Source organism: Thermobia domestica, chromosome 1, assembly GCF_964235325.1.
Source record: "Thermobia domestica chromosome 1, izTheDome1.hap1.1, whole genome shotgun sequence".
NCBI lineage: Eukaryota > Metazoa > Arthropoda > Insecta > Zygentoma > Lepismatidae > Thermobia > Thermobia domestica.
The window spans coordinates 373,054,866-373,080,570 of NC_137454.1; the positions used below are offsets into that span (position 1 = coordinate 373,054,866).

At 35.4% G+C, this 25,705-nt stretch overlaps 1 protein-coding gene across 2 annotated transcripts in view; it reads left to right on the forward strand.

The window, feature by feature from the left end:
* The window catches only part of LOC145664413 (malonyl-CoA decarboxylase, mitochondrial-like), a gene marked incomplete at its 5' end in the record, with an annotated part of 36,199 nt that extends 22,776 nt beyond the window's left edge, over positions 1 to 13,423 (forward strand). Inside the window, 2 exon segments of one of the 2 annotated variants that reach the window (XR_014127434.1) lie at positions 1,118 to 1,339; positions 10,324 to 13,423. Coding sequence is in view for 1 of the 2 variants with exons in the window: in XM_081731097.1 (XP_081587223.1) it covers positions 1,118 to 1,250 (133 nt within the window). 2 annotated transcript variants of the gene reach the window in all.
* Positions 13,424 to 25,705: the final 12,282 nt, after the last annotated feature.

The window sequence follows — 25,705 nt, forward strand, 5'->3', positions numbered from 1 at the left end:
TTGGCCAATAAAAAGTTCGGATTTCGGATCTCTCTATAACTTACCGTTCCCGAGATAGACCCTATTGGCCAAAAAAAAAAAAGTTCGGTTTTGGTCTCTCTATAACTTACCGTTCCCGAGATAGACCCTATTGGCCAATAAAAAGTTCGGATTTCGGATCTCTCTATAACTTACCGTTCCCGAGATAGACCCTATTGGCCAAAAAAAAAAAAAGTTCGGTTTTGGTCTCTCTATAACTTACCGTTCCCGAGATAGACCCTATTGGCCAAAAAAGTTCGGATTTCGGTCTCTCTATAACTTACCGTTCCCGAGATAGGCCCTATTGGCCAATAAAAAGTTCGGATTTCGGATCTCTCTATAACTTACCGTTCCCGAGATAGACCCTATTGGCAAAAAAAAAAAAAAAAAAAAAAATGTTCGGTTTCGGTCTCTATAACTTACCGTTCCCGAGATAGACCCTATTGGCCAAAAAAAAAAAAAAAAAAGTTCGGTTTCGGTCTCTATATAACTTACCGTTCCCGAGATAGACCCTATTGGCCAATAAAAAGTTCGGATTTAAGGATCCATCGAAACTAGAGGAGCTCGGGAAGCGTAAGTTATAGAGAGCTCATATTGGTGTTGATCAACACCTAAGAGGATGGTGAACATTTTGGTACCAAATAGTAACCTATGGGGACTGGCCAACTAGCCACCGCTCCCCAGATATTGGCCAAAAAAGTTCGGATTTCGCGAAATTTAAGGAGCTATATCTCGGGAACCGTAAGTCGTAGAGAGATTACATTTTGCGAACTTTTCAATTTTGAGCTTCTATTTTGAACATGTGTCTTCATAAAAACAACATATGGTAGAACGTTTTAACAGAACCTTTCAACAAAACATGTGGAAAAAATTTAGTACTCAAGGATATTATAAATGGATAGATATATTACAAGAATTTTTTAATGAATATAATAATAAAGTATATAGAACAATTTGTATAAAGCATATAGAAGTTAATAAGAAAAGTTAATTCTTTGTAAGTTCGTTCTGACAATGCTCTTGGAGCATTTTCAGCTATTTTTTTGTTATAAAAATGTCCTTACAAGATACTTAAACAAGTTACTTCCGTTACTTCCAGGTACTTTTTGGATAATTGTGAAGCCAACAGTAAGCATTACTTAGAAAACCAACACATTGAAGCATCTGATCAAATATTGCACTTATCCAAGCAGGCTTTGGGTGTAACGAAGCAATGCTCATCAAAAATGTGACAGTTGGCTAATCCAGAAGATCAGAGTGGGGACTCACTAAGTGGGTGAAGACTGTTGATGGACGTATGGATACTTGGATATAACCCAAGGTGATATAATAATGCAAATAATTCAAGGGTATATAATTAACTTTTATTGCTTAATAATATCTCAGTTGTGGTGGTTAAGAGGTTTAAAAATGGATCTTAAGCAAGTGTGCACGTACAACTTGTTACACTAAATAAAATCGTTGAGTCTTGCTATAAAGTTTCCCAATCTGGAACACAAGGAAAATGGTGTTGATGATTTTAAAAATGGATGAATTTTTACCGAGTGGAGTTCCTTAGAAATAGTATGCTTCAATGTAAGTTGAGAAATAGTAAGTTTCTAACTCGGTAGCCGACCATTTTGACTGAGGATTGATTGCCGGTGATTCATTCATGTCAAATATTGAGATACCTTCTTGAACTAAAACTAAATAATCCGTATCTATAATACATAATAAGACTAAAAATGTTCAACAATATTGAACAATATTATTGAGCTTATGATTAAGACAAGACGCGAATTTTCCCTTCGTTTTTTGTAGATTATTCATGTGTATGCACTTATGAGGGGCGTTCACTCCTGTTCTTAATTATTCACCAAAGTACCGTTTCCAAATACTCTATAGTCTCGCCTCCTTTTCCAGTCCTACAAGACATACAGAAAACCAGAACTTTCAGAATATTGGCTCTGAAATTTATTAACCCCGTAAAAATTGTAAACCTGAGTCCCGCTTAGTCGTCGAGTAAAGAAAGAAATCTCATGGAATCAGGTCGGACTGTAAGGTATATACGATAAGAAGAAGATGTGTTTTTTCTTCTTTTCTCTCAGATCATCAGCTACTCTATGAAATGTATAAGGAAGCCTGTCATTGTCATAGTCTTCTTCTTCTAAGACTTTTTCCCAGTTAACTGGGGTTGGTTGTTTGGATCGCTGTCCTCACCTGTTTCTATCTTGTGTCATATCCGCTGTGACACGACATTGCACCATTTCGTTCTTAACACACTCTTCCCACTTCTTCTTTGGCTGGCCTCGGGTTCGTTTCCTATTCACTTGTATAGCATCTACTCGGTGAGCTACGCATTTCAAAGGTATTCTTCTTACATACCCAAACCATCTCAGTCTACTTTCTTGCAGTTTTTCTATTGCTGGTTTCACCTTTACTGTTCTTCGGATCATTTCGTTCTTAATTTTGTCCTTCCGCGTCACTCCACACATTCACCGCAGCATTTTCATCTCCGCAACATGCAACTTATTTTCCTCTCTTGTCTTCGTCGTCCAACATTCCGCTTCATATAATAAGGCAGGTCTCACTACTGTTTTATAAACTTTTCCTTTAAGGTGTATTGGTACCCTACGGCCACACAACACTCCTGCCACTTCTCTCCATTTCGTCCAACCGCTGTTAACTCTGCTGTTTACATTTTCTCGTACATTTTCCTGCAGAATTGATCCCAGCTACTTGAATTTCTTCGTAAACTTTTTTTTTTTTTTTTTCATTCATTAACTGAACACAAAATCTGATCGCTTAATTTTTGTAACGAAAGTCAGGGATTTTGGCAACTTAGAAGCGACTACAACATAACTGATTGCGGAACTTCTTGATATTTTAGGATCAAGTAGTAGTTCCTTTAAGAGATTACATGTTGTCACTTTGTTAAAATAATGATAGCAGCGGCAGTTTTTAGTGAAATCACTCGTATAAACAAAATAATATCCATGGATAAATTTGATTTCCATTGGTTCAATTTTAATAATTCACATTCAGAATTGCATCCAAGAAAGTTTTGATATTTTTTTAAATAGTTTTTAATGTAGAATTTTATCAGTGATAGTGGTATTAACATTTTTATTTATTTTTTTTAAATAATGTACATATAATGAATAATGTGCTTTTACATATAATAACAAAATATTATAATTTTGAAAATAAATTTTAAAATTATATAATCACAGGCACGTAAACAAAATGGTTATCACTTTTACGACAATTTTACTCTTGTAAGATTTTTATTATTATTATTATTATTATTATTATTATTATTATTATTATTATTATTATTATTATTATTATTATTATTATTATTATTATTATTTTAAGTATTCTGCCTTTCAGCAGGTCCTGGGACTAATGAGGATTTTTTTTTTCAATTTTAGATTTAGCCCTGGAAGTGTTTCTTCCACGTTTCTCGATCTTCAGCTTCCTCTTTTAACTCCCAATATTTTCTTCTGTTTTTCAAATCACCGATCACTTGTGTTCTTCCTATTCCTCCTTTTCCTTCCATCTTTCCTTCTATGGCGGTATGAAGAAGACAATTTCTTCGCAAGATGTGTCCAATCCAATTGGCCTTTCTACGAAGGATGGTTAATAGAAATGTCCTCTTCTATCCTATCCATTTTAAAACATCTTCGTTTGTTGCTCTTTCTGTTCATTTTATCTTCTCCATTTTCCTCCAACACCACATTTCGAAGCTATCCAAATATTTCTTCTCTAATATCCGTAATGTCCAAGTCTCTGAACCATACAATCCAAATGCTCATATATAGCACTTGACCAACTTCTTCTTAAGTCCAGTATTGAGATTGCTAGTTAAGAGTGATCTTTTCTTGTCGAATGCTTCTTTAACTATGGCAATTCTTGACTTGATCTCTTTGGTGCAGTAAGCGTGTCTGGTCAAAATACTTCCCAGATACTTGAAATGATGGGCCTCTTTAAGTTCTCTTTGTTCCGAATTAAAAGACTTTCAATACATAAAAAACTACAGTGCTTACTTGTGTTGGTATCAAAAGATTATGATTTTTTTAATAAAAAGAAGGAAAAACCTTGTTATACTTTATAGTAAGGTTACCTTTTTTCTGTACTATATTCAGAAGTAACTTCCATTCTGCGCAAGTAACAAAACTTCGGTAATGAAGACTACATATGTAGCAATCACTCGCCCCTTTCCCCCAAAAGAGTGTTGATGTAGAAGATCCTTGGTGAATTAAAACAAACCTCTGCCTAATCTCTTTCGAGCCTTAGAAAAAAGTGGATGTAAACAAACCCACCTGACTACCAGTGGATGGATGACCAGTGATTGGTTGTTGGTCTCACTGCACTAATATCCTACCGCAATATAATCCCTACTAAAATAATAATTTCAAATGAAAATACCAGAATTTATCCTGTATTTTGTGATAATAAACGCAATATATATAATATTTAACAACAGATGTAGCTTTATTTCAACCTCACCCGTCCTTGGACATATAGTATGTACTGCGCATGCTTATGCGTTCGCGCGCCGACCCCACTCATTTGATATTGTGGAATGCAGAGTGTTCCATGGCGAAAAAGTGTTACAATAATCCACCATCCTCTCGTGTTATAAAACACAAAAGAGAACAACAGGAACAGAGGCAATCTCGTTTATATAACGATTTAAGAAAATATGTATTTCCAACATAACAGTAGTCAGTGTCAGTGCGTTAATTATATACGAACCAACAGAGCCTTACACTTTGGAAATTATGCGATGACAATAAGCTAGCAGAAGATCTTGCTGTTCATGTCTCTCGCTGCCGAAGCACGTGTGAGCCGCGGAGTAATAGATTTCGCTTTGTTTACATCTACTTTGTTCTAAGGCTGGAAAGACTTTATATAGTTCTGAAAGAGCTATGGATGGATAAACGGCATATCTGTTCTCATAACCGTTATTTCAGACTACCTAGACAGGAGTTAATTATTCATTATTGAAGTAGCTCTCCGGTTGCGTCAAGATACTCGGTCAAACAACATAATAAGAAGATTCGAAAATGGAATTTCCGTAAGGACAAAATACGTGGTGTTACAAAAATGTGTCACCATATTTTGGGCTCAAAAGTGGATGGTTTCGGAGTTTTATGGTGCCGAAAACGTGAAACAAGTGAACTTTAACAGTTTATAGCTCTACTACTATGGGATTTATCGTAGTCGGGTCAAGACATCACTGAGAAACTTGTATGTAAACTATACAAATATCTATGTTTAAGAATGCTCCAGTACTTGCACACTAATTTTTAGAGAGGTAGGTGGAGAGTGATCAAGTACTCCCAAACAGCCTCTCTCAAAATGATTGTGCAAGTACTGGAGGTTCAGAAAGATGGATATTTGGATAGTTCACATACTAGTTCCTCAGTGATGTCTTGACCCGACTATGATCGGTAGAACTATGGACCTTTAAGGTTCACTTGTTCACGTTTTCGGCACCTTATAATTACGAAACTATGCACTTTGACCACAGGTCCATATCAACTTTTTCTCTTACTTCGATGCGAGGAATCTATTGCCAAAATATGGTGACAAATTTTTGTGACACCCTGTACAAGGACTATTCTAGATTAACAAGAGAGAGCTGATAGCCTTATCTTGTAAGTCATTTTTGTGTACAACTATAGGAAAAGAATTTCACCCTACACAAAATAGAAAGAATTCTAGCCAGAAAAGGGAATGTTTCTTTTTGTCTTTTATTGTAACCTCGCGTTTGACATCCATTTGCAGTTAAGAATATATATATATATAGGCGTAGATCCAAGATGAGGGCTATAAGGGCTATAGCCCCCTCCCCTTGACGCTCAGGTATACACAGGATAAAATAGGCTTCAATTCTACTTCCTTTACACTGGATAAAGCAGCAAACTATCGTTTTGCCCCTCCGTCGATCATATCCTGGATTCTCGGCTGTATATACAGGGTGGTAGGTAACTCCACTGACAAACTTTAGGAGGCAGTTCCTTATACGAAACGAAAGAAAAAAGTTCTAATAAACATGGGTCGAAAAACGTCTCCTTTCAGAGTTATGAACTACCGAAAATTCGAAATATCACGTTTCAAAACACCCTGGCTTAGAAACTATAGGGCATATCCCAAGCGGTTTAAGGAATTACACAGGAACTGGTATACGCTCTATCTAAATATCCATGTTTCAGAATTGACCGGTACCAGCGAAACGAACGCACCATTAGTACTTAAAGGAGTATCCCTATACTTCAACTTCCTTTTCACAGCTCCTTTCACCGATAACGGAAGATGGTAAAACATGGATATTTAGATAGAGAACATATTAGTTCCTGTGTAATTCCTTTTAAACCGCTTGGGATAGGTCCTATAGTTTCTAAGTTAGGGAGTTTTGAAAAATGATTTTTCGAATTTTCATTGGATCATAACTCTGAAAGGAGGCATTTTTCGGCCCATGTTTATTAGAAATTTTTTCTTTCAATTTGTATAAGGAATCGCCTCCCAAAGTTTGTCGGTGGAGTTACCTACCACCCTATATATATATATATATATATATATATATTAAATTCAAAGAACATGGGTTTCTTGTATTTTGAGAAACGATTGAAGCAAATGAGAATCAACATGCAATTTTTACAGTACAATCAATACAATTACTATCGTAATGAAGAGTAACAAGGTGTACGTGTGTGCCTTTATTTATGATATGAAATAAAATGATGAATATTTCATATAAGCACAAAATGTACGCACATGTCTATTAAAAAAAAAAAAAAAAAAAAAATGATCCAGTTTCTTGAGTATGTAAAGAGTAATCAGGTGCCCAATTTTCTTGCAACATCCAAGAATGTTTGATACCAAAATACTGTTAAACTTAGTTGTATTGATTGCCTATGATGTATCTTAATAGCAAGTATTGTTACAATGCTAGTCTAGTAAGACATTTTCTTAATGTATAAATAAGTATCTTTGACATTAATAGTTTTTTTTTTTTAATTTTGAAAATACTGTACTGAGAAGTAGGAAGAAATGATAAAAATGTATATAATTGAAAAAAACACTGTACGTCCTAAAAACTTGATGTCAAAAATACTGCTTAAGCATGCGTAAATTGATTTTTTTCCTGAAATGTTTAAGATAATTCAGAAAATCTGTAGAATTCAGAAAACTGGTAGAGATCGTGGTTTATAGTATCTAAATGTATAAAATATTACTCTTATAAATTTTCTGGGTCTGAACTATTCTGTGGTTTAGTCGTAACTACTACACTTTATGGCTCATTAGTTGTGAGGTTCCAGTTTTTCTCGTGGCTAAGCCGATTGTCTCCGTCCAGTATAGTTCTGACTTCCCGCGGTTTACCAGCGTGACGGTCAAACCATCTTAATGTCGGAGCATAGATAATCATGTACTGAATTTTAACTTCCGGTAATTCAAACCTGAGCCACGCATAGTGGAAGCGACTAGCTAACCTATGGGACATTGCTAACACTCTAAACGTTAATGTACTTTGTATTTTTGTGTTTTAATTCAATATTATCTATTTCACTTCTTAACTACAAGAGCTATTCGTGTAGTTTTTCTCTTACCGATTTATTGGAGAATTCTAATCTTAACTCCGTAACTAAGCTCAGCTAATTTTCTGGTAGCTATTTTTCGATCCGGCTCCCTTTATGTGAAGTCTCAACTCGCTCTGCATTGTTAAAACTTAGATTATATGTGCTTTCAGTCCTGTCCTAAACTGTATAAAGTTGCTGGCTTAAAACTGTCCCGATTCTTCTTAATTTTATATATTGAATATAGCTGCAATTAGATATTATGCTTGATTTGAGATGTGACGCATTATCACTTGCCTTAGCTGTTCGGCATTTTCTGAGCCGTAGTGTACCTACAATGATTTCATATATTATTATATTCGACAGTAGTGTATGCAGAAGCGGTTCTAATGTCTCCATTTTTTTAAACAAGATATTATGAAAAATGAAAATTTATTATATTAAGATATATAGTTCGTTTCTTCAACCGGAGTGCAGTTTCCCGCCTTCTACTTGTGGTGGCTCGTGCCATAAACAAGTCATCATCCGAGGGATCTTGAGGAAAACACTCCTTGATATCTAAATGACTAACCAGAACCCTCATTTCAAACAATTGACAGTCGTTTTTCAGCTTCACGTGGAGTGTTAGTTGCCACATTTCCAAATGTTATGCCTTAAGTTAGTGGTCGATTCCTTGTTCCCAAGACTAGCTTCCTTCTTCTTACATTGTCTGATATCTGTTTCACATTAGCCACAGCATTGGGTGTTAAGACGTTGCAACCTCGCAAATGCGGTCAAAAGAGGGATGGAAGGAGCAAGGGGTGCTGTTGTATCAATCAGCATAGGGACTTATGGGAAATTTAGCGAACTGCACTTCTGTTGAGTAAACACGCTATACACAGAAAAATCCTGAAATGATCTGAGCCTCAAAGCGTACTCTCTCTCCTTTTTATTAAGTTCTGTGTACGCTACTGGAATTCGATATGAGTATATGAATAGAATATACGTAGCATTCCTTTTCTTGTAGTAAAATAAAAAATAATGCTATAATGTATGCATTATACATAATAGCAGATGGTACAGTGTATATAAGATGTTCCGGGCAGTATGGATGAACTCAACAAAAGGCTTTTTGTCCTTTCTACTTGCATTCTGAACGTCAGAAAAATAATCATCTATTTGAACTGTGTCTAATACTATTAAAAAAAAAAAAATACCTGGTGTAACAGCACATTTGAGGGCCTGAGCCACTTCAACGCCATCTGTCAGCAACCGGCTGAACTACGTCCACCCTAGCTACGAGCACGTGGTCAGAGCGGTGCGTCACTAACCGGCGTATCACGAGCTTTCTAGACCTAATGGTCTTTCATTCACGTGACTCCCCAGTTTGCATCACGACGCTGGGTGGATGCCGAAAATTGGGATGCACCGGCCAGGAATCAAACCCGGTACCACGTGGACGTGAGTCCAACGCTATAACCACTAGGCTACGGTGTCTCGTCTAATACTAATACCAATGTGATATGTGACACCCAGTTCTCGTGCCTATACGAGGTATAGTGTCTGATAGTCATTTGTCTTGCCCTTAGAAAATGCAGTTAAGTGGAAGATTATTTTGATCTTCAGAATGCATTAGTAAGAGAGATTTTCAGGAAATAACCCTTCGTTGAGTTTGCTCTTATTACTCGGAACACTTTATATGTAGTACCAACTACATTGAATTTTTAGTGGAATTCCACTATTGTAACTGTAGTTGCTCCCAATTTAAGGACCAATCACTTGTACGTTCACAAGGTGGCGTAGAACTTACATCACCAAATCGGCTTTAAATAAAATATTGCAGTGATTTAAAAAGAGTAACATAGAAATTTTGTGATAAATAGTATAACAGCAATAATGATTATCATAACTTTTATTTTTCTTTGTGCGTAAATCGTGTTTTCCATGACGTGTGGACTTCCTACAATATTGTTATTCCTGTATGAAGTACTATGTGTTTATTATACTTGAAATACGAAGGATATGATTCTTAAAATATTTCGTGTAACAGTTTTTGACGTTAGAACTATGTTAATCATTAGCAATAATGAAGAGACCTATTTTTGTATAGTAGTCAATAGCAAGATCCTTTATGTTGTTAATGTTTTATAAAACTTGTACGTATTGTGTTACTGTAAAGTTATTGCTAGTTTTTTGCTGATTTTCTGGGAATGAAATACAATTATATATTGAAATTATGAATTTCTGAATGTTTTGAGATGTTATAATTCATTTGTATTCAGTTGAATGGTACGTTTCTTAAAGCATGAAATAAGATAAATATTTTCGCAGATAAAACTGTACTCTTTAATAAATTCTTATGTACTGCTTGTTTGTTGAAATCGTAAGATGGAAACTTAGACTGAAGCATTCGGCTGAACAACAGGACAACCACCAACTAAAGTAAAGCTGGAATTGTCAGTGAAACATCAATATGTTGATGTTAAAAAAAAAAAAAAAAAAAAAAAAAAAAAAAAAAAAAAAAAAAAATCTCAGTAATTGATGTAGCTTTTCTGTTTGTTCGGAGTTACGTGGAACAACGGGGCATATGCAAAGACCGTCGTAGGTAAATGTAAAATTAGCTGAAGCCATTTAAATTTCCTTTCTTGTCGTACCAGATGGGTGCAAAATGAGTTTAAGCCTTTTAAATTGGTTCTCCTGTCGTCCTAGGTGGATGCAAAATGAGCTGAAGCTTTTCAAACTGTCCCTTCTGTCGTCCTAGGTGATGCAAAATAGGCTTCCAGATTGCCTCTCCTGTCATCCTGGTGTGTGCAAAATGAGCTGAAGCTTTTAAAATTGACCCATCTGTCGTCCCAGGTGGATACTGAATAGACTTCTAGATTGCCTCTCCTGTCATCTTAGGTGGGTACAAAATTAGGTGAATTCTTTTAAATTGCCTCTTCTGTCATCCTAGGTGGTGCAAAATAAGCTGAAGCCTTTTTAAATTGGTTCTCCTGCCATCCTAGTGGTGCAAAATAACTGAAGCCTTTTTAAATTGGTTCTTCTGCCATCCTAGTGGTGCAAAATAAGCTGAAGCCTTTTTAAATTGGTTCTCTTGCCATCCTAGTGGTGCAAAATAAGCTGAAGCCTTTTTAAATTGGTTCTCCTGTCATCCTAGGTGGGTGTAAAATGAGCTGAAGCCTTTTTAAATTGTCCCATCTGTCATCCGAGATGGACACTGAATAGGCTTTTAGATTGCCTCTCCTGTCATCCTAGGTGGGTGCAAAATTAGGTGAATTCTTTTAAATTGCCTCTCCTGTCATCCTAGGTAGTGCAAAATAAGCTGAAGCCTTTTTAAATTGATTCTCCTGTCATCCTAGGTGGTGCAAAATTAGCTGAAACCTTTTAAATTCCTTCACCTCATAATTTGCGTGGTGGTGTTTGTTCTGTTGTGCCTTCACACACCTCAATTTTATGAAACTGGCTTTCGAACGTTAACACATCGTATAAGTATTAATTCAAATTTACAACAAAACTGTTTAATTTGGCCACGTATACGTGAACTCATGTACATATGGCTACGTGTTTTATTATAACTTCAATTGTTGGCCGCTAATGTGTGTTGGATATTTTCTGTAAAATCAACAGTGGCAAAGTGCACTGTTCATAATCATTGCTATATGTATGTTGTTTTTATGAATAAAATATATTGTTGTGATCTCTTATTGTGTACCAGTTAGAGTGAATGTTGTATTATTACACCATATTTTCTACGCGTATATAGTCATTATTGTAACGAAGAGTCGATTATCATTGGGAATAGAACTAGAGTCATGTATATGAAAGATAAAAATTCTGACACCAGTGATGTGATACATTTTATATATCAAAATAGAATTTTTTCGTACAGCTGTATTGGTATGCATTTACTTAATGTAATCTTAAGACTAGTGAATCAAAAAAGCAAATCTGGCTATTTGTGTCCGTTGCGGATATGGTAAAATAGCAGTGTATTAATTCTGCATAGATAGGTCCGAAGTTCAAACCCAACCTTTTGACTATTAAATCATTTTTCGTCGCTATATGAGGCCTCTGTAGTACCTAATCTACATCCAACTTAAGGTAAAAGTATAGTTAAATAAAAGCACATACTGGCAAAAAAAAAAAAAAAAAAAAAAAAAAAAAAAAAAAAAAAAAGTGATAGATTATTAAATTTATCTCAACATGTACAATCACTCTTTTTAAATTTAATTTTTTATGGATAAATATTAAATATATTTCAAGCTTTTTGTTTCTTATTTGCCACTTTAATATTTCAGCGAACCCATTAAGTTCTGCAGGGATCTAAAACTCGGTAATTAACTTGAAAACTATTAAGTTTATTCACACAAAATTTTGCGGGTACATACAGTGAAGTTCAAATTTTTTTTTCTGCTGTTAAGATTCATCGGCATACCTCCAATTGTGCACTATTCACGTCCAAACACTATTGCAGTCTAACCGAAAATCACGTACTGACGGTACTTGTCCTGAATATTTAGAATTAGATCATTTATCTTGTCCTTCAGGTCGTCAAAATTAGTAGTTTATGTGCGTACGCCTCGGTCTTAAATGTCCATACAGCAGGATCGTATCTGGAGTGGTCCCGGGTTCGGATCCTCCCCCTCTCGCAAACTTCGTAATTCGACAGACGGTTCTACACTTTCTTAAGATTACTGGTTGCTCTAGAAGAGAAATGGTTAATGTATCTTAAAAAAAAATTTACCTTACAGTACATCTATACTCATTCTTTCCTTATAAAAACAATTTAGTTTTATTATTTTTGCTGAGAATATAGGTGGAAATACTTTAAAATTACTTATCATTTTATTGAGTGTACAATAAATAGTATCAGTTCAATACTACCTAAACATATTGACTATTAGTGGTGAACTCCCAAACTTTGGGCATCCCCCAACACAAATTTCTGGGGGCACGCCTACCACACAACCAGTAATCACAGAGAGATACGTCTGGTGATCTTGCAATCCAAGTTTTCGGTTCTCTCCAGCCAATTCATCTCTTTCGAAATTGCCAACTTCAAGAGCAAAATGTAGCGGTGCCCCATCTTGTTGCTCATGAACCTTATTGATAATGCTCAACCTATCAAGTCCTGGCACAAGAACTGTCTGTGGTGTTCAGATAGCTATTACAATTTACAGTGTTTTTTTTTGAAGAGAAATGGACCAATAATGGGTCCATTGAAACCGCACATCACGCATTGATTTTGGGACTACCCTTTCTGTGCACCTCGAATTCGTGGATTTTCAACCTCCCAAATTTGGCAGTTCTCTCATTTGCTTTTCCCTAATGAAATGTGACCTAATCTGAAAACAGAATCTGAGATAGAAGTCTCCGTCATCTTGTAAACGGGTAAGCACTGATTCAGAAAACTCTATTTTGGTGTCACAGTCTTCATCATTCAGATTGTGTACAAATTTTAACTTGTAGGGCCGAGCGTTCACCTTCTTCTGTACGATCTTGTGTAACGTTGACTTCGGTATTCCGAGCTCTAAGGATGAGTGTTTAAGTGATTTCATTGGACTCCATTCTATGCTCTCCTGCACTGTCTGGATCACATCGTCACTCGTTCCTGGTCTTCCAGAGCGTCGTAAATTTAACATACTTCCTGTAGCATTGAGCTTTTCGTATCATCTCTTGGTAACTTGTCTCTGCTGGAGGTGTCCCATATGTTGTTTGGAACTTTCTCGTCACCGAAACATAAGATTTTAACTGTACCTTTTCCTGTATGGATTCCATCTTAAGTCACGTGATTACCAATCCAAGAATCATTTGAATAGTGTGAGCGGAACAAAACTAAATTTGCCTCCTTCTCATCCAGGTTTTTTTTTTTTTTTTTTTTTTTTTTTTTTTTTTTTTTTTTTTTTTAAATAAACAACATAGTTACACCATTATTGAGTTTTGAATATGCAATCTTATATTTTTGATGAATACTAAACGTGAAATTATATTGAGGAGGTGTACTTATTACGCATACTTCTTAAATGATTTCAAACTATATCGTATGTATGTGCTTATACAATCCGTGAAAGTTTTTTTTTTTTTTTTTTTTTTTTCACGTAGAGTTGAAAGCGTTAAGAAATGATGATGAAATAGTAATGCTAAAGCTGGTAATAGATTATGTAGATATTATCCAATACTTGCGTTTAATGATAATCTTAAGGTAACCACTAAGTTTCTGGTAGAGCAGAGTGGAGTCTGTATCAAGTTCAGACTAGCATTATCCATATAAATAATCTACATAATTTTACATATAATGTTATTTTGTTCGGAGATTTTAAATTAGAGACAACATTTTCTTTGCATTTTGATATCGGTTGGGATCCTAACAACCAAAAATAATGCAACTTCAAAGATAGGCCGTCAGTGACGAAACTAGCTAAGGAACATACCACTCTAGTTACCGATCAAGGACAAATTTTGTGAACAAATTAACTACATGTTGTTTTGCAAGAAAGCTGTTTTGATTGTTTGAAATGAACAAATACATTCGGTATAAGTCTGGTCCGTACCATAAGAAAATTTGGAGTGGGAATGATTTTAGTTTCTAGAAGAAGCTTGGCCAAGTAAATATTGTTCTGTTGTAAGGTAACTAATGCTCTTAGAGCAAGAGATTGACGTCAGCTACGAACTCGTGAGTAAAAAAGATACGTAGCGTTTCGCGAGTATTTGTACTTACCAATAGAAAAATATAGTTGAATGAGTACAATGCAGTTCTGAAATCGTATATTTTCTGTCAGTATCATTTAAATGCTTCGTTACTGCTACACTAACACCTGCATCCTTTTTTTTTTTTTTTTTTTTTTTTTTTTTTGTGTGTGTGTGTGTGTGTGTAGGATGGAAGCTAGGAAAGAGCTTGAGTAAAATCATTTAGTGAAATGATCGTACCATAATCATTTGGCGTACCCGGAAAACAGTATCGATACAAAAAAGAAATTATTCAGCTGTGATGTTATTCTATGAATACAGTGTATAACTTAGAGCTTGCTTTGATTGTCTAGAAATCTGGACACTGCAGACCAACCAACTTCTCTCTTCTGTTAAGTTTGCTACATTACTCAAATGGTCCCACAACACGTAAATAATAGTAATAATAAACTGCTGAAATTTCTCATGTTTTAGTTTAACTTTGCTTAAAATATATATATCACAGCTCAATACTGTATAAGCTAACAAGATAATTTTGGAAATCTGACGAGTGACAACAGTTTAAAACAATGGACGTTTTGTTTCCCAATTGTTTGGTTGACTAAATTCAAATTCAAATTGAGATAGAAATCTTATTATTGCACAAGTCGACCAAACGGTTGTCAATGTTCGACGACTACGGTCTGTTACCTACATTTCTTCTTTACAAGATAGTTGCGTTTGCTTTCCCTGTGCTTACAGTCCACTATTAAACCACTTTCCCTGTGCTTTCCCTGTGCTTACAGTCCACTATTAAACCACTTTGTGGGGGGCCGCGGTGACTCAGTGGTAGAGCGTTCACCTCTGGTGCTTGGGGTTCTGGGTTCAAACACTGCTCCCGCCATGTGAACTTTGTGGTGGACAAACACCGTGTGCGTGGGTTTTCTCGGGGTTCTCCCGTTTCCTCCCACTTTCTTCATTCCACCATTTCATTCATTTCTCATAGTCACCGTCTCCTTTAGCCTAACCGGCATAACCGTGGGACGTAAAACTCAAAGATTTCATTACATTTTTAAACTACTTTGAAACGACAGAAAATTCGTGGACTGTATCATTTTCGATCGAGACCCGCGGCAGGATTCAATTTCTGAAGCAACTTTATCTCCTGTTGACACTCTCGTGTATATAGAAAAGAATTAAAGAGTTCAACATACAATGTTTCAACTCTTCACCTTGAGGGGGCAGGATCTCGAGTGGCTCGTGCTGCTTTCTAGTGAGTGTTGTCCTGAACCAAAGAGGTACTTCTTTTTGAGCCAACTGAGCGTTGCTCGTTACTCCAAGTTTAAAGTCGTAACGCGTAAAGTGCTACCGTTAAAGAACTACTTGTGAAGAAAATTCATTATTGATAACATGGTTTTTATCTGTTTGTCACAAATGCTGCAAAATAATGTGTTTGTTTCTAATCTCTTGTGGTTCCAACAATAAAATTATGCTGTATGAACTGACTTTATCCAGTAGATCAAACATTAAAACACAAATGGTAATGTGTATTAAATCACAGTCAGCACAGCATAATTTGGTTAACCACAGGAGGTGTAAAAAGAATGTTTTTGAGGTGTTTTATGGTTAATAAGGTCGTACCAGTAATTATTACTGTTTCTACTTACTTCATGCCCAATGTGAAGTTTATTATTGTAATCGCAAAATTGAAATTTCTGCCTTATGCAGACGAAACATGCTATATTTTAATTATATGTGGGGCCACGAGCAGTTGATTTTCCTTGTAAATTGCTTTATTTTATTTTATTTTATTTATTTTTTTTATTTTATTTTATTTATGAAAATCAGCTGTAATTCTGGGACGAGAATCAGACGTGTTTACTGCGCTGCCTGCTACTGAGTGAAATTATTGTCTATTTTTTAAATCACTTTGGTTTGGAGAGATTTATATTCCCGCATAATTTACACGTTAAAAGTTAAAATAACAAGGCTTAAAATTGATTTTTCACTTTAATGTAACCATAGTTATCTAAGAGAAAACTAGTTTTTAAAACTATTAAACAGTGATAAAAAAAAATATAGTGGAACCATTTTCGAATAAAGAACTGTCGTCGTATGTAACCATACAAAACTACTTTATTCTTATAACTCCTAGCTTTAAGATACCTTAAAATGTTGAATTTTTTGCAATTTTACCTTGCTCCACTTTAAGCATTGTTTTACAATTTTCTCTTTAAAATGAAAACTGTACAATGTCTGTAAGTCATTTTCTATTTCAAAGGCTTGTTCTACCAATACGAGAGTAATTAATAAAATTGTTATTGTTTGAAAATTTGTATTATTGTTACGATGTTTGTTTACGATTGGTGCTTAATTATGTACGACAGCTTTTATGTTTATAAATGTATTACGTGTCCTATTCACATTCACTTATTTAAGTTAGTTATTGCGAATTAATTGTGACAATGAATGGGTTATAATTCGCACAATAAGAAAAAAAAAATAAATAATGGAAAGAATTTTATATGCAACTATACAGTTTAATTCTGTGTTGTAGAAGGAATTATTACTGTAGCATTGATTAGTATGAACCTTTAGTGCGGCCCAATGATTAATTTTTCTTGGCTGAGGCTATAATAGGCTATAATATCTGGCGCCACACAATTTTAGATGGCACACAGCAGGACCTGTTAAGGGATTAGTTAGGCATGACTAGGGGCACGAGTTTTTCGCACTAAGAATTTGAAAATTTCGCGTTTCGTTTTTCATATTTCGCGTTTTGTCACATTTTCCAAATAAAGTTTCGCATTTTGTAGCTCTTGTAGAAAAGTATTCCCTGACATTTTTACAATTGTTTCTTTTATTCATAGATCACTATAAAAATAAACCATTAATTACTTAAAAACAAAATACACAATATTTCACTTGACAATGTCAATTTCATTTATAGAAAATTATATTTTTTCAAACCAAACTGAGGAAAATCAGTAACTAAACTTACTATGAGTAGGGAAGTTTTGCTGTCTTCTGAAAACACATAGGCACAAGTTACATTTAAGCATTAAACATAAGCATGTTACATGTTTTCGCATTTTCCTTCTTCATTGTTGTACATTTGTCACTTATCATTAGTTCATACTTGGAAAAAATCTCTCATAATTGGCATTGCTTGTTAGAAGCCACACATATGTAATTGTATTTACAACAAACTTCAAACCATCATCACTTCGGAACTACCCATCCAGCTTCGATGGTGGTAGCTAACGGGCAACATGTTCCCCATAGTCGTGTCCTAATCACCCAAAATGCACAGTTCATGCCACGTTCTACCGTTCCGTCAGCGGAAAACTGGCATTTTTAAAGTAATGAAAACGTATTTTTAAAATTTCGCGTTATATCGCGTATTGTTAGAAATTTCGCGCAAAACTGCCAATTTCGCGTTTTATCGCGCAACGGAAATCAATAAAAATACACATAGAATAACGTCAAGAAAATGAAAATTACTTAATTCTGACGAGTTTCGTTTTATCGCGCATTGCGAAAAACTCGTACCTCTAGGCATGACGTATGTCCGCTCGTCCTTCCGGCATCACTTATTTCCAGTGGATTCCAAAGCCATGAGTTATGTATGAAATTTACAATGAATATGTTATGTGTTGACTGATTAATATGATAACAGGGTTTGCACCGATTTGGAAAATCAGGGAAACGTGGAAAACTCAGGGAATCGAGCTTACTCGTGAAAAGTCCTGTAAAAGTCAGGGAAAAAGTACAGATTTTTATCTCAGAACCCATTTATCTTTTTTCTTACACAACTATTTGATAGGGGATATTTTATAAAATAAATTAGTTTGTTTCGCAAAACTTCTCTACCTACACATTATATAAAGCTATATACATATGTACACGCATAGTAGATGAGGAACTTCCTGATTAGAAAAATTGTAGTTGCTTTTTCATATTATATATTCCTTGTATATAGACTTGGAAATTTGTAAATATCAATCTGGAAGACTTGGAGAAGTCAAATATGATAAGTGGAAGCCTAGGAAAGAGAGAATTGCACTTTTTGTTTAAATACTGAAACAGGGTGGTTTAAGGAGCAAATGGGTCAAGGAAAAGAAAGGTAAGGAAACGTATTTACAGAAAATAAAGTGATTTAAGGAACAAATGACTCAAAGGTAAGAAAGGTAAGGAAAATTATTTTTCAAGGAAATAAATTGATTTAAAAGGCAAATGAATTAAGGGTAAGAAAGGTAAGGAAACGTATTTACAAGGAAATAAAGTGATTTAAGGAACAAATGACTCAAAGGTAAGGAATGTAAGGAAAATTACTTTTTAAGGAAATAAAGTGATTTAAAAGGCAAATGAATCAAGGGTAAGAAAGGTAAGGAAACGTCTTTACAAGGAAAGAAAGTGATTCAAGGAAATAAAGTGAGTTAAGAGGCAAATGAATTAAGGGTAAGAAAGGTAAGGAAATATTTTTACAAGGAAATAAAGTGATTTTAAAGGCAAATGAATTAAGGGTAAGAAAGGTAAGGAAACGTATTTACAAGGAAATAAAGTGATTCAAGGAACAAATGACTCAAAGATAAGAAAGGTAAAGAAACTTATTTTTCAAGGAAATAGTCATTTAAAAGGCAAATGAATCAAGGGTAAGAAAGGTAAGGAAACGTATTTACAAGGAAATAAAGTGATTCAAGGAACAAATGACTCAAAGGTAAGAAAGGTAAGGAAACTTATTTTTCAAGGAAATAAAGTGAGTTAAGGGGCAAATGAATCAAAGGTAAGAAAGGTAGGGAAACTTATTTTTCAAGGAAATAAAGTGAGTTAGGGGGCAAATGAATCAAGGGTAAGAAAGGTAAGGAAACGTATTTACAAGGAAATAAAGTGATTCAAGGAACAAATGACTCAAAGGTAAGAAAGGTAAGGAAACTTATTTTTCAAGGAAATAAAGTGAGTTAAGGGGCAAATGAATCAAAGGTAAGAAAGGTAGGGAAACTTATTTTTCAAGGAAATAAAGTGAGTTAGGGGGCAAATGAATCAAGGGTAAGAAAGGTAAGGAAACGTATTTACAAGGAAATAAAGTGATTTAAGGAGCAAATGAATCGAGGGTAAGAAAGGTAAGGAAACGACACACCATGACTTGTCCTAACAGGCAAAGATGTCAGTCACTGCTGTTTTCACCTTTTGGTGGTTGGTGAAGAATCGTGATGTCAAAAAGAGCGCCATGGAACGAAACAGGGGATAACCTGAAGGGGCAAAATCAGGACTATATTCCACGTGTGACATCAGTCCTATGCCAGTTCATGAAATTTTTATTGCGTTCTTCAAGCCGGGTGTGGTTTTCCGTTATCCTGTTGCAGGAGAACGCGCTTTCGATTCACCAATGCAGGATATTTTTGGCATAGTGCAACATATAGCCGCTCCAACTGTTCGGAATACAGGTGAGTATTGATGGTACGAAGGTTAGGAACGAACTCGAAGGAAATTGCCACTCGTAGTTCCACCACACACAGAGCATGAATTTATGCTTAAAACGGCCTTGTTTGACGACCGGTTCTGGAAGTTGATTCTCGCTCAACCAGTTTGTGCATATCGGAATTTCGGAAAACACTCACTTTTCGTCGCATGTAACAATCTGTCCCAAGAAACGCACATCATGCGGATTTTGCAGCGGTTGTCGGCACACATCCAATCTCCTCTGGACCTGACCTGGGTCAACTCATGTGGCACAATGAAGCAAGTTCTGATGGTTTTTCTGAGCTCGTGAAGGTGACGCACTAGAATGGGGCATGCCAAGTTGGTTTGCTGGTGACCTTAATGGTGTGTCGTATGATCGCAGAACCTGTTATCCTCGGACGAGCGGACATTGGCTGATCGACATTATTACAACCTGCACGAAGTTTCTGGAACCAACGAGTTAATGTGTTGTGGTTCACTGTATCTTCCACTTTCGCATGATAAATGTTTTTGGTTTCTGCCGCAGCATTATGCCTGAGTTCGAACATATACAGTTAAAAGTTTACATATAACGTTGTTGAGCACTCATTGTTACTGCCACTAAAAACTGACTGAAGAAATTTACGGATTGGCGGTCTCCGTCTTAAACAGTCCGCTTGCCACTACTCCTTGGTCCACTATGACTGTACCTACGGTCGATCACAGGCGTCTGCTATTTGGGTTGCGGAAATTTTGCAAGATTTATGATGTACCCTTGTAAATAGGAAGTCTGTGTAACTTATTTTTATTGTATTTATTTATAGGATGTACATTTGAATAAATCATAATATAAGTTTATTTAATAATATTTTACAGTCTTTAATAGCATATAATACAATTAAATCTTTTTTTCTTAAGAAAAATACATGACTAGTTTTTTATATATCTATTTGGGTTTACGGCAGTCGAGTATATCTACATTTAAAAGGGGATCAGGAAGAACATGATGAAACATTTTATAAATTAAATTTGATGTTTGTTCGTTTGGTGATCTTATGAAATATTTTTTATAGTTTCTATTTCAACTATATACATTATATATAAACTCCAGAAAATCTCAGGCTAATAACCTGAGATCTACATATGTATATAGAATATTATCGATTTCTTTTTAATTATAAATATACAGTAAATATATATGAAGCTCTTTAACAGAATGCCAAAAGGCCAGGAAAAAGCACACACAGAAGGTAATACATTTTTCGAGTTAAAAGAATATTCAGTCTGTTTTCAATATTAACTTGCTTCCATTAGATATTTGTGCATTGGTAATGTAAACTTCTTCTTATCAGAAAATACAACGAATTTCAGAAAAAAAATATTACGCCCACCATAAATTCCTATGCTTATTCGTAGTAATGTTTGAGTTGAGTTGATTTTGAGTTTAACGTCCCGTTCAGCAGCGAGGCTATATGAGACGTGGACCTACTGATTAACGTGGAATCCGAACCACATGAGCTCCCGCCGGGAATCGAACCCGGGTCTCCCACGCCAAAGGCGCGTACGCTAACCGCTTAGCCACGAGGGAGCTCGTAGTAATGTTTGACTATAATATACAAAACAATATACGAGGGTTATTTTTAAAGTTAAGATCGTTTTGCAATAAAAAGGAAACAAGTAAAACATTAAAAAACAGTTTTGAATTTACTGAAATTCTCTACTTTTTTCCCGGAATTTCCTTGCCAGTTTAATCAATTATTGCAATGAACAACGAGTTTTTGGATAGTCTCTTTGCAGAACTTTGTCGCCTGTAATGGTAGCCAATTATTCACGATCTTTTTCATTCTTTATCAGTGTCTAAAGCTCGCTTGCCACCTAGGATGGTCTTCAGATGACAAAACAGGGGGTAATTGCTGGGCACAAGATCTGGACTGTATGGCAAATGATGAAATTCTTCCTGCTAAAAGATCTTGAGTTTCACATCATGGATGTTTTCCCGACCTTCCTTGAATAATTTGACCAATTTTCACATTTTGCTGTGACCGTACACCTAACATATCTAGTAACCAATAACTGCATTTGTTATGTTTTCTTGCTGTTAGGAGCTGGATGACCGACCATATTTCACAGTCGGCGGGCCACTCATTTTTCTTAAACATGTTAACCCTACATTACGAAGCGTGCAGATCGACGCCGTGAATGCAAATGGTGTCACTATTGTATGCAAGGGATGCTGGGAGCCTGCTGGTGCACTCATTCTCAAGGGCACTCGAAAATACAAACAAACTGACCTCACTTAAAAATTACCCTCGTAGGTGTGATTTAGATTTTCGTTCTTGGTATTAAGATCCCGCAGTGCTTTATAGAAAAATTGCAGAAAAGGTTCGTTTTCAAATATGAAGCTGAATTATTTTTTGTTGGTAACAATAATATAAAGAATATTATCTACACTTGGTTACAATAAAGTAATACATGCTTAATATTCCTATCAGATATGGGTTCTTCACAAGATGGCTGTCGGATAAGTAGCACAATTTTAAATTTGCATTTAATTCGATTTTATACAGGGTGATTATGAATTATTCACCGGGTTTTAAAGTGAAGTATGTCGAGAACTATTAATGCAATACGTTTCAACTAATAGCAAAACGAAAGAATACATTTGAAAGTTTGACATATTTGTAAACTTGGCTCATGCGGTAGATGGCAGCACAAGCCTAGTTTTCAAAATGACGTATATGCAGCAGACAGCGTTCTGTGTTTAGGAATATGAGAAGTGTTTTCTCGTTGTTACCGTACAGTATACATTCCGTAGACAGTTTACGACTGCACCATCAGGTCATCAAAATATTCTGAAATGGTACCGGTACTGACTATTTTTGAAAAGGTAAAGACACGAGACAAAGAGCTTCCTGCCTTTTGATTGGGTGATGTGCTCAAGATGACTTATCAGTTTTCCTATGGACTTCTAGAGCTCTAGGATCGCATTACAGCTGCATTTACGACTATTAGTAAGGATATGCTAGAGCACGTGTGTGGGAACTAGACTACCGCATAGATATTTGTCTTGTAACGAAAGGAGGCCGCATCGAACATTAGTAACAGTATGTATGAAACGTGGACAGTTTATGTATATTTTCATGTATCATTCTTAGGATTAGGATTTAGATCTCTCGGCTTTCGGCATTTATGGCTATGTTAGCCCGTCATGTTTAAGAGATGACGTCCCTCAGCGAGTACACTATCCGGGGAAAGGGAATTAAGAAAGGATTGGGGAAAGAAGGAAGCGGCCCGAGACCTATAAGTTAGGTACCGCCCCGGCATTTGCCTGGTGTGAATGAGGGAAACCTCATTCGGGATGGCTGGCCAGAAAAAGCTTTGTACACTTTTTCGACTGAGTGCCCCCACCGGGAGTCGAACCCGGGACCGCTCGCACCGAAGGCGATGTATTATTGTGTGTGTGATACATTGTTTAATACAGCCCTTTCAAACTCGATAAATCACTCATAATCTTCCTGTACTTTAAAACAATTTTTACTTTGAACAATTGGTATTTTGTTGTGTTTTTTATATTACATAGTTCAACTTAAACATATGCAGCGCAATTAACAACGCTTATCTGTAACAATTCAATAATTTAAACATTTCAACTAAAAAAAAAAAACATATCTGGGGTTGAGATGTAAACTATGCCAAGTCACTTTTTGACCGAAATTGAGTTATCATATTCTTCTTACATTAGTATGAGAGACACTAGGAACGTTTTGAGATGTGGACAACTGGAATGCAGGAAGTGAACATTTTTTCCGTCAATAAACAATCGACGCAATTCAATAAAATATTGTCTTGCAAACACTGAAATTAATATTTTATGACTTATACTACTTTACTTCTCAGCCCCAGACACATGTCCATATACATTTTCGTTACAGTGTATGCTATAACTATTAAAACTACTTTCTATTTCAAACAATTTTATTATAACAATCTCAGTGATGTAGTTGACTTGGCTTCAACTACTGCGACACTAACCTTTATAACTAAAAACAAAACAAAATAATAAATAAAGCAAAGAGATATCCATCAGATTATGACAAAATCACTCTATTATAAATGTGGGTTGTTTACTTCAATATTTGGGGAAAAAATCTTGTAAAGTTTGAACAATGCAAAATGATGAACTAATTTGGTCATCTTAAAATATGTTGAATATGAACTTTTTGTAATGTTACATTTTGAACAAAATTCTCAAAGCTATAAATAAAAATAAAATTATTCATCTCTGTCTTAAAATTTCCTTTGTCTGTTTTAATTTATTCCAGAAGATATTAGTGACTCTTAAGATTGTCATTAGGTTTTAAAATGTTCACGAATTACACATGTCATTCCCGAGAATTATAAAACTTACGAAGAAATTAAGATAAGACGTATTTGCCTTAAGGAACTAACTTTATTCTGAAAACCATGAGAACTTCATTCTATTTGAAATGTGGACCTACAGCTTATCGTAGAATCCGAACGACATGAGCCACCGAGAATCGAACTCCGGTCGTTAACGATTTAATTGAATCTTACACTACAGGGTGTTTCAAAATGAATATCGAGAATTTAAGGCTTTGTAACATTTATTATAATTAACTTACAATTATAAATAATACATCAAAAGAAAGAGCAACTCAAACAGTTTTGTACACACGCATGCGCTGTTTCCTCTGTCTGCCGTTAAAAACCGCTAGTAGCAAAGATGGTGACTAGTAAGCAGAAAGCCTTTTGTGTTTTACATTTTGCAAAGGCTGAATCTGTAATTACAATGCAACCGTCTGTATGGATAATTTTAAGGCGACGCCTACAACTACGTCCTTATCGTTTGCAATTGCTACAAGCTCTAAAGCCGATTTACATGCCAACTTTGCAAATGAAATGCTGCTGCATGACGATGAAGATTTTTCGGGATGTCGTCTTCAGTGATGAATCGACATTTCACCTAAGTGACGATGTGAACACTCATAACGTTCGCATCTGGAGGTCAGGAAATCCCCATGAGATGGTACAATTGCAACGAGACTCCCCTAAATCGAGTTTATTTTGTGTCATATCCTGGCGGAAAGTGTATGGGTCTTTCTCGCCCACCGACTCGATTTATGTCACGTGACAAATGATGCTCACATTGAACACATGTAGCAAAAACTGTTTGAGTTGGTCTTTCGTTTGATGTATTATTTATCATTGTATTAAATGTAATAAATACAACAAAGCCTTACAGCCCTGATATTGAAACACCCTGTATGTTGTTTTAATTTACATGGGTAGTGATGATGTTGAAGATGAACGTGCTCTGCTGTTTATTATTAAAAAATGAAATCTTTAAGTTTTACGTCCCACGGTTATGCCGGTTAGGCTAAAGGAGACGGTGATGATGAGAGATGAGTGAAATGGTGGAATGAAGAAAGTGGGAGGAAACGGGACAACCCCGAGAAAACCCACGAGCACGGTGTTTGTCCACCACAAAGTTCACTTGGCGGGGGCTGGGATCGAACCCGGGACCCCAAGCACCAGAGGTGAACGCTCTACCACTGAGCCACCGCGCCCCCTGTTTATTATTAAGACAAAGACCGTAACCATATTTAGATTTGAACATTAATATTTGTGTAACCACATATTGGTTGGTGATCAAACTAAAAAAAGTAAAATACAAACAATTGGAGCTTTTAATTAAGCATGATTTTAACCTATAGAGTGCAAAATTAAGCATAATTTTAACTTGTAGAGTGCAAAATTAAGCATAATTTTAACCTATAGAATTTAAACATGATTGTAACCTATAGAGTGCAAAATTAAGCATAATTTTAACTTGTAGAGTGCAAAATTAAGCATAATTTTAATCTATAGAATTTAAACATGATTTTAACCTATAGAGTGCAAAATTAAGCATAATTTTAACTTGTAGAGTGCAAAATTAAGCATAATCTTAACCTATAGAATTTAAACATGATTTTAACCTATAGAGTGCAAAATAAAGCATGATTTTAACATAG